The following is a 10,850-nucleotide window of genomic DNA, read 5'->3' as shown; positions in this document are numbered from 1 at the left end:
AATAGACGATGAAAAAACGTTCACCCACACACGCACGTTGCGTGTTAACTAGCAAAATTTAGAACGAAACGTAAAAACTTTAAACCAAAGACGCACGTTGCGATGTGTTAAGTCACAAAATTTAGAACGAAGCAAAAAGCGAAAAAGTTGCGGAAAATGAAAAATATAAAGGACCAAAGTTGAAAGTAAAAAAAATTGTGAGGATAAATTGCAAGTTTTATGTTAAAAGTAGTTTATGAAATACTTTTGGGTGAAAAGTAAAAAAATCAATATTTTTTTTTTTGAAAAACCCCTAAAGCCAAGGTTACAACAACTATATGTATACCCATTTTTTCTTTGAAAAACCCTCAAAGTCAAGATTACAATACATATATGCATAAACATGTTGCTTCTTTATAGTATTTTAATTTTAATTTTAATTTAATAGTGTTTTAATAAATTGCTTATTTATAATGTTTTAATATTAAATTTATTGTTTCAAAATATATGTAGTAAAAGAAGTAGGAAGGGGAAAAAAGGAAAATCAAATAGAAAAAAAAAAAAAAAAGAAGTTATGGAACAATCCAGGAAGCAACTGGCATAAGGGGAGTGGAGGTGGTCACTAGTGATAGAATTCTATTACTCCCAATATCCAATCAACTCATGCTATGTCATCATTCACTATTCTATCACTAGTGATAGAAATGTAGTGGGGGTGGTCACTAGTGAGAGAATTCCATCACTTACAAATTTTTTTAATTTTTTATTTTAAATTAGAAATTAACAATAAAACACTAAAATTATAAATTTCATTAAAATTAAAACATACTACTTCGATTTATCATACTAGAAATATTTTAGACTACAATTTAACAAAAAAAACCTACTCCTCGTCCGACTCATGAAACTCCAAACCTAGAGAACCTACTAGTTCTATTAAATCGTATCTCAACCGAAAGTGAGTTTCTTCATTACGCAATTCTTGTTGGATATTTTGTGGAACTTGAACTTGTGTAGGAGGATCCGGCACCGAATCCGGGGATATTTCACGTCCGTCTTCTTTGATCATCATATTGTGCAATATGATACATGCATACACTATGCTATGTATTGTTTTCTCGTTCATCGCACGAACCGGTCGGTGTAGTATACCCTATCTACCCTTTAAAACACCAAATGCCCTCTTAACATCTTTTCTTGCCGATTCTTGCAATTTTTTGAACACGACTTCTTTAGCCTCGACAGGAAATGAGGGAGCTTTCACAAAAACAGACCATGACGGGTAGATACTGATCGGAGTGTCGCGCTCCGGTCAAAGATAATATTTATATACCCTAATTACCTTAACAATAGCTAGTGGTAGTGAGGGGTCGAACCACGAAGAGTATGTGGTTTGTGTACGGATTTGATTGAATTATGAAGTTGTCACAATTATGAAGATTGCTAAGATATATTTTTGTGATTTTTGTTTGATTGGAAGATGTGAAATAGAATTACTAAAATGATTAATTAGATTAACTACTAGAGATTACTAAATGCAAGAATTTAAATGATTGTTTGAACAATAATGAAAAAACAAGGTTCACACCCGGTTTCAACAATTGCAAGACTTAGGGTTACTATGTATTTTAATTAGTTTTACTTGAAATAGTTCATTAACGGGTCGCAATCACAAAGCTTAGGTGTCAATCGCTATCAACGACGTAAACAACGGACCATGATACACTTCGTTACTTTGGACTAGAAAATCCTATCGAAGACAAGGCATAAATACGTGTATTCATTTCACAAAGTCAAATTTAATCATTCACTAGACAGTTTGCAAATTTAATACCAACGTAGGACAATTGTCTAAGATTCAAATGCAATTCAAGTTGTCACAAAACAATTAACAAACATAATAGACCCTAAACCTTACAAAAGTCTACACCGGGGTGAAACCTCCAAGGAATTAGCCGAGCATGATCGAAGAAACTTGATCACCGGATGTTGAAAGCTTGACTTGGATCATCGTGAAGCGTGAAGATGGATTGATGGATGAAGGTTAGGGTTTTAATTGAATGATGACGGTGAATGGATGCGTGGATTGGTGAATTGGGGGATTGGTGAAGCTAGGGTTTTGAAAATCAAGAAGATGATGATGAATTGTTCTTGATTCGGGATTGTAGGAAGGATGGTTGGTGGAATGGTGGGTGATAGCTGGATGAATATGGCTCCCAGATTCGTTTTCAAACTCCAACCCAAGTGTAACCCCCAAATTGAATGGTCAAAATCCCCTTTAATTCGTCAAAATCACCCAAGATCAACAAAATTCGCGTCTGCAACATAGGAGGACCGTCGCCGACGGCCTGATGCCCCGTCGGCGACGGTGCGTGGATTTTCACTTGATGCCGACGTGCTATCTCGCTGCTTACGAACTATTTGGGCGACGGAGAATTGTACCAACCGTCGGCGACGGCCCATATGGGCGTCGGCGACGGTGCCTAAATGTCTGATTTTCCGTTTCGTCCATTTCTTGAGTCCGGTTGACCCGTTTCGTATCCCGGTGGTTCCGTTTTCGCTCCGGTAACTCGCAAAGCTCCCGAAAAGCTCCTTAAACTCTGCTAGACCTGCAAAACAAGTATCTACTCAAAAGTAGGCTATTTGAAATTAAAACTTGTGTAAAAACATCAAATTAAACAATTACAAGCACCGGTTTTCGACCACGTATCAGATACCATCCACAAGAAAAAAGCCTCGTTTGTAATGTCGACCGTTAACATAGAAAGGAGTGGAAGATGCGGTACCATCCGTTATGGTTTGAAACAACGGCGACGTGTGCAACACATTGATGTCATTGTTTGAACCTGGAACATCGAAATACGGATGCCAAATCCATAAATCATTCGACGCCACCGCTTCTAGTATGATGGTTGGTCTTTTGATGTCTCCCCTAACATACGCCCCTCGCAACTCTCTTGGACAATTTTTCCACTCGATATGTGTACAATCGACGCTACCGAGCATCCCAGGAAATGCCATCTAGCCTCATGTGCGGCGTAAATACGTGAGATGTCGTGGCTCGTCGGTTCACGTAAAAACTCTTTACCATACAACTTAATGACCGCGTTGCAAAAAAATTGCAAACATTCACGTGAAGTTCTGGCCGACATAGCTAGGTATTCATCATATTGATCGGGAGGGTTACCTGTCGCTAGTTGGCGAATTGCGGACGTGCATTTTTGTATCGGCGTGAAACTTGGTTTGCCCCTCGCATCGTAACGTTCTTGAAACCATTCCTCGCTTGCTTCGATGTCTCCAACAATCTTTAAAAATAATTCTTTTGGTAAACGAATCCGATCTCTAAATGTTTCGGCATTGTAGAGCGGATTTTTCACAAAATAATCGTTCATTAACACTTCGTTGGCACGTATACGATCATGGTCTACCATCTTCTTCTTTGGGCGGGACGACTCGGCATCAAGTTCGTTATACACCGACACAAAATATTTTAGCGTCTCATTGTCGGAAGACGACTCGGTATCGCTATCGCTAGACATCGGAAACGTCGAATCCGTAGGGAACTCCATTTGAGAAAGATGTTGATTGTGTGTAATGGGTTTAAAATGGTTTAAAGATGTAGATTGTTGTGTGTAAAATGGTTTAAATGGAGATATAAATAGATAAAGGGTTTAAAGGTTTTTTTTATTCAACTTTACCGTTATTCAACAGTCTTAACCAAGCCAACGTTCGAATTTTTCAAACTTTCAACACGTGATATTCTCCACTCATTGAAAACTTCACGCGTGATAACACATGTGGCGGCGGTGTGTGTGATAAAATAACGTGTGACAGGGGTTCCATCACGGACCGCCCTGCCTCCCCTAAGCAAAAAAATTGCCTAACCTATTTGATTACACCTTTTGTTTAAAATAAGAAGATGGTTCGATTCTCACAGTGACTAGGTTTTTGTTTTGCGAAAAGAAAAAAAAAACATAAGGATCGGGATTTGAACCGACATGAGGCAAGTTGAAGTAGGGATGAGTATTTGGTATCGGGTACCGCTATCAAACCGATACCGTACTATACCGGTTATATTCGGTACCGGTATTTTTGTTTGTTTGCCAATAAATTCTGGTATCGTACCAGTACTGGTACCCATTTTCCCCGTTTTTTGATACCAGTACTTTCGGTACCGATCCGGTATCAGTCTCATCCCTAAGTTGAGAGCCTAAGCACTATCCACCAGATCACTTTGCTATGTTGGTTTATTATCCGCATGCACCCCTCATTGTTGTTACCATCCTTCTCAACTAATGAAAGGAAAGTAACCTAGACAAGGAATGAGCAAATGAAATCGGGTATCAGTACAGAATTTTGAGATTTCTGCTACCGGTTTGTTACGGTATTGGTTTTTACCTTTAAATACCGATACCGAGTCGTACCGTATCGGTACTCATTTTTTAGGATTTTCGCTATCGGTATTTTTGGTATCGACACCGATTCTGTACCGGTTGGTACCGAACTCGTGCCTACTGTAGACTAAGATAGTGTTGTATGTTTATTAAAAGGAAAGTACTATAGACTAGGATTGTGTTGCATGTTTATTAATCTGTTATGAAACAATGTTTTGAGGCCGAGCATTTCTCGAGTAATCGTTACACGGTAGGTTGCCAAGGCCCGAATACTCTCTGTCTATGCCAAATACTAAGATGGTGTTGTATGTTTATTAAAAGGAAAGTACTATAGACTAGGATTGTGTTGCATGTTTATTAATCTGTTATGAAACACTGTTTTGAGGCCGAGTATTCCTCGAGTAATCATTACACGGTAAGCTGCCAAGGCCCAAATACTCTCTGCCTATGCCAAGTACTCTCCGGCTAAACCGAGTACTCTATACTCCGACTAAGAAGCACCTAACGAATTTTACAACCATGGCTTATATAAGATAACTTTAAAGTATCTAAGGTTGTGTACAGTCAAACCTTAATGAAATAGCTAAAATAAAATAAAATAAACATATATTTTTGGATTTTTACCTTATGACGAGTAAATTATATTCAACTAGAATTACGACCCGCCGCAATGCGGCGGGGATTCTTTAGTTATAACTAAGTCGATTTAGGACGCGCACGTTATGTTGAACCTTTCAAACGGGAAAAAAATAGACGATGTAAAAACGTTCACCCACACGCGTACGTTGCGTCGTGTTAACTCGCAAAATTTAGAACGAAACGTAAAAACGTTAAACCAAAGACGCACGTTTCGATGTGTTTAGTCACAAAATTTAGAACGAAGCATGAAGCGAAAATTTGCGGAAAATGAAAATTATAAAGGGCCAATGTTGAAAGTAAAAAAAGTTGTGAGCATAGATTGCAAAAGATAAAAAGTTTTATGTTAAAAGTAACAAAACAAATAGTTTTGCGTTAAAGGTAATTTATGAAATACATTTGAGTGAAAAGTAAAAAAAAACAAATTTTTTTTTTTAAAAACCCTCAAAGCCAAGGTTACAACAACCATATGCACAACCATTTTTTCTTTGAAAAACTCCCAAAGCCAAGATTACAACATGTATAAGATGAAAACTTTTGAATTAGAAGTGAAAAATCAAATTAATCAAAGGGGTTAAATTGTATAAGATGAAAACTTTTGAATTTGAAGTGAAAAATCAAATTAATGAAAGGGGTTAAATTAACAAAGATTAAAACTAGAAATTTAAATTGTCAAAGATTAAAACTTTAAGGTTAAAAATGAAACAAAGATTAAAACTTTAAACTTAAATTATCAAAGTTTAAAACTTTAGGGTCAAAAAGGAAAATTCCATTTTTTTAAAGCTCCCAAAGCCAATTGTACAACTCTCATATGCATAATTAGTTGCTTTTTAATAAGGTTATAATATCAACAAAACCCATATGCGGCAATAGTGTTTGCCTTCCATTGGGTTAAATGAGCGGCAGGGGGAACAGTGCTAGGCAGCTGCATGACACTTCCATATTGGCCCAACAAATTTATAATTTTATCCTATTTAAATTTACGATTTTGCCATCAGTTCAAAATGTTTTTGCCTCTACTTAAAAATAAATTTACGCTTTACTCCAGCTAAAAATTTCAATTCCCCCCCCCCCACCCGGTTAAAAATTACGACTTTGCCTCGTTTCAATTTACAGTTTTGCCATTAGTTTTTTTCTCTTATAATTACGATTTTGCCATCAGTTCAAAGTTATGTTTTTACCCCCACTTAAAAATAAATTAACGCTTTTGCTCCCAGCTAAAAATTTCTATTTTGCCCTCGGTTCAAAATTACGATTTTGCCCCGTGTAAATTTATAGTTTTACCATTAGTTTTTTTCTCAAAGCCAAGTTACGATTTTGCCCTTAACTTATATTTACATTATCTCCATCATTTTTGTTTGTTTTCCTGGCGAAACTACAATTTTGCCCCCAATGTAAAATTAGAGTTATGCCGGCAGATTCTCTGGCACTCCCCCATTGGTCCATTTAATTTACGATTTTATCCCTGAATAAAAATTATGATTTCACCCTCAGTTAAAAATTACGTTTTCCCAATCGTTTTAGTTTTTTAGCAAACGTAGAAAACATTTTTTTAATTGGTTTACTTGATTTAATTTTTTCCCGTGTTAAGGAGCCGCCTAACACTCGCTCATTAGTTCTGAAAAATTACAGTTTTGCCCTGATCCGAAAAATATCGTTTTAGTTTTTTATTCCTAGCAAAATTATAGTAGTGTTCTTTTAATTGAATGAGAATTATTCGGTTATCGCCCCGCAACGCGAGCGGGGCATCAACTAGTTATACCTACTATAACAAGATTTGTCAATAAGAGTCTCAATAGATTGGTTGATATGGCCTGTGGAACAAGTAAGTGGGTGTCACATGGCATCCACTCACTTGTTTTTTTATTTTTTTTTTAATTTTGTCCGTGCGTTTTTTATATATAAATTACCTCTATAACATTTATGATTTATGAAGTATAACATTTATGAAGTATGGTGAACAGTAGTTCACTTGCTTCGGGCCCAATTAATTTACGATTTTGTCCCCGTTTTAAAATTACTATTTTACCATTAGTTTAAAATTATGTTTTTACCCCCAGTTCAAAATAAAATTATGTTTTTGCACCCAGTTAAAAATTACAATTTTGTTCTCGCTTCAAAATTACGCTTTTGCCCCGTTTACATTTACAGTTTCGCCATTAGTTTTGTTTTGTTCCTCCTAACTAAATTACGATTTTGCCCTCAATTTAAATTTGCACTTTTGTCATCGTTTTTGTTTGCTTTCTTAGTAAAATTACGATTTTGCCTCCAATGTATAATTACAGACACTAGATGGGGGAATAGTGTCAGGAAGCTGCCTGACACTCCCCCCAACCAATTTACGATTTTATCCCCGCTTTAAAATTACGATTTTGCAATCATTTCAAAATTACGTTATTACTTCCAGTTCAAAATAAAATTATGCTTTTGCTCCCATCTAAAAATTACGTTATTACGATTTTGACCCCTTTAAATTTACAGTTTTGCCATTAGTTTTGTTTTTTCCCCACCCAGCCAAATTATGATTTTGCCCTCAATTTAAATTTACATTTTTTTTTGCATCGTTTTCCTTTGCTTTCCCAGTTAAATTACGATTTTGCCCCAATGTAAAATTACAGTCATGCCGTCGTTTTAGTTTTTTTTTTACAAAATTATAGAAGTGCTTTGTTTTAATTGTTTGACTCGGTGTAATTTTTATTCGTGCCAGGCGGCTGCCTGGAACACGCTCATTTATCGTGAAAAATTACAATTTTGCCCCCTGTTTAAAATTATTGTTTTTCTATCGTTTTTGTTTTCCTTAAGCAAACGTATGATAGTGTTTTAATTTAGTTGGTTGACTTAATGTAATTTTTTTTGAGAACGTGTTATGAGTAGTATATACGAGTAACCGAAACACACACAAACATGTTATGAGAGAAATATTCGGTTTAGAGACCAGCAACGTAGGCGGGCAAAATCTAGTTGTAAACCAAAGGAGAAGCAAGTTGGCTATAGCGCATGACACATGTCTGGACAAATTGGGTTCGAGTCTCGTTTCTATTTTTATGAAACCGTTCTCTTTTAATTTATTCATTGTTTCATTTTATTAGTTCAAAAAATTTAGTTAAATTACTTATTAAAACAACTATTATTACTTTTTTAAACTGTATCTTTTTAATTACTTTTCCTCTTATAAAAATTATAATTTTTTTTTTCTAATTAGTATTTTGAATATGACTTTTTAGTTAGTTTTTTTGTCTAAATTATAAACTATTTTTTATTAATTGAAGATCGGTTTGATAGTGTGATAGTTGTTGTATTGCTCTCTAAACCAAAGCACTAGAAATAGCCACATCTCGTCGGATTGGTGTAAGTTGTAACTTTATTTTTATGTAGTTCTCTGTTTGGGTTGGTTTCCTCTTCTCGGTTTTCGAGTTAGGGGGTGTGTTAATGAAGTTTACATTTCAAAAAAAAACCATAGCACTGTTTTTTTCCTTTCTTTAAATGGTTTAATTATATGAGGTTTATTTTACTTAAAGCCGATTTGTGCTTAATGTTGTACAGGTGATGCAGGTACAATCACATTATTTTATTAATACATTCACTTATTTTTATTTTGTTTATTTTAGTACATGACGTAAATTCCTGATTTTTTTTTTGTTTTGTTTTTAAACTATCTTTATTTAAGCTTTTAATTTCGTTAGAGTAGATCGCTAAATTTATTTTAAATTTTCGTTTTGGTTCCAAACATATCCTTGCAACATGCTATTATTATTATTATTATTATTATTATTATTATTATTATTATTATTATTATTATTATTATTATTATTATTATTATTATTATTATTACAGAAAACTAAACTATTTATAAGTATAAACTAATATTAGTATTATTATTTAATAATAATACATGTAACAACGGGTTTTTTTTATTATTAAACTACACCTTGGAGAGACGATTAACAAATGTTAATATGTAGAGATGGATGGGGTTGCATTTATATAATTAAGCTTCGAACAATGGAAGCTTCAGGGCTATTGGCATCAATGGTGGATAATAACTGTGAAAGTCGATCACTAAGGTCATCAACCTCCTGATGCAAGCTTCGAACATAGCTGCAAGTCTCTTGCAGAACCTTTGAAGCAGATGACTACACACATTTATCAAAACTAATTACAATAAAATTTAACTAAACAATATAATTAACAAAATTAATAACGATTAAGAAACCTAGAATTATTATTACCTCTCTCCTTTATCTCTCTCTATACATACATAGATATAGAGTTAACTGCCATTTTCGTCTCTGTGGTTCGTTCAATTATACTAGTTCAGACCAAATTTCAAATTTGTATCATTTCTGTCCCTGACATTCTTGAAACATGTCAGTTCCGTCCAAAAAAGCATAAGTTAACTGTCATTTTCGTCCCTGCGCATGCGGTTTATCCAATTATTCGATTCAACCTTAGTTTTTTGGTTGGAACTGAAATATTTCAAGAATGTCAGGGACGAAAATGGTATAAATTTGAAATTTGGCCTGAACTTGTATAATTGGACAAACCACGGGGACGAAAATGGTACAAATTTGAAATTTGGCCTGAACTTGTATAATTGGAAAGACCACGGGGACGAAAATCGCAGTTAACTCATAGATATAGAGAGAGAGTTTTAGAGTGAAAAGTGATGTGAAAATAAGATTTAGGGGTATGAGAATAGTGGAAACCTTATTAAAACTAACCTTGTTAGATCGCTGAATACGAGTCCCGGGAAGAAGCTGTTGCAATTTGGAGATGAGTTGTATGATCTGGTCATCTGTAATTCTGGAAGCCCCAGATGATAATTGTCTTGATCTTCTGCTTGACATTATATATATATATATATGATCGCCCAATATGATCTTTATGATAGATTATGTTTGTGCTCGTCAATGAGTGGTCAATGGTTTGTGATATGTATACATATATAATATATAATCTAAACCAAATGGTTCAAAGAAAAAGTGATTATATATAGAGAAAGAATAAAGTGATATATAGAGAGAAAAAGAAAGAGATTTTATGTGTATTTTTTTATTTTTATTTTCCTTGAATTAAATTGAAACTATTCTTGTTTGCATTTGTTGGCTTCCAAGTCTTTTCTAGGCTATTTTATTACTAGTTTTTTGACTTTGATTTCTTTTATATAACAAAAGTTACGTGTGGTGAATTATTAACAATTTCTTCAATTTGATATCATAACATGGGTGTTACAAAACAATTATTTCAAAAGTTTGATCGAAACAAGGATAGAAACACATGAGTCAAAGAATTCTTTTTATTATATACTTTTTAATATCATTATATACTAAAGAGATTTACACCAAAGGCTCACTTTTTGCCATAAGATATTAGTTAAATCAGTGTTTTAAAAACCGGTTTTTAAGTCATACCGGGTTGGGCTCTGAAATGATTCAACCGGTTGAACCGGGTTGTACCGGGTGGTTGAACCGGGTTACTAATTAACCCTATAATTCCATAAAATACAAATTCATCTAAAAAAAACACTCCAATCTCATTTAGGATTTATGTAACTGGTTATAATTTTATTTAAAAACAACTATTTTATTGTATAATATTAAGCATTTTAAAAGTATTTTTATTAGTTATAAACAATATTGCATTGTAGTGTAGTTTGTTTCGTTTGCTTTGGATTTGGCTTACATTCATGGGGCATGTCTCATGTTTGAACTAGTGTGGGATTCTCCACTCTACTTGTTTTATTTGGTTGTGAATATATAGAATAATCGGGGTAACCCTTTACCCAAAAAAACAATATTGCATTGTACGAGGTAGTTAACAGTTTTAACAACAATGAAATAT

General features: G+C 34.2%; 1 protein-coding gene across 1 annotated transcript; it reads right to left on the bottom strand.

Annotated features, from left to right (window-relative positions):
• Positions 1-8,902: 8,902 nt before the first annotated feature.
• Positions 8,903-9,974, bottom strand: LOC110909524 (transcription factor PRE6). Its single transcript, XM_022154433.2, has 2 exons — positions 9,731-9,974; positions 8,903-9,142 (listed from the first exon to the last, which is right to left on the bottom strand). Exons 1-2 carry the CDS (start codon positions 9,854-9,856, stop codon positions 8,990-8,992), a joined length of 279 nt encoding a protein of 92 aa, XP_022010125.1. The 5' UTR covers positions 9,857-9,974; the 3' UTR covers positions 8,903-8,989.
• Between the last annotated feature and the right edge of the window lie 876 nt (positions 9,975-10,850).

This window comes from Helianthus annuus, chromosome 15, assembly GCF_002127325.2.
Source record: "Helianthus annuus cultivar XRQ/B chromosome 15, HanXRQr2.0-SUNRISE, whole genome shotgun sequence".
In the NCBI taxonomy this organism is placed as follows: Eukaryota; Viridiplantae; Streptophyta; class Magnoliopsida; order Asterales; family Asteraceae; genus Helianthus; species Helianthus annuus.
This window is presented reverse-complemented; position numbering and strand designations above follow the sequence as displayed.

What these genes read in the sequence shown, in the direction of transcription:
- LOC110909524 (XM_022154433.2), bottom strand. Translation starts at nt 9,856, where the DNA reads ATGTCAAGCAGAAGATCAAGACAATTATCATCTGGGGCTTCCAGAATT. An exon ending in GTATTCAGCGATCTAACAAG is followed by an intron (nt 9,143 to 9,730) that starts GTTAGTTTTAAT and finishes AAATGTGTGTAG; the next exon opens with TCATCTGCTTCAAAGGTTCT.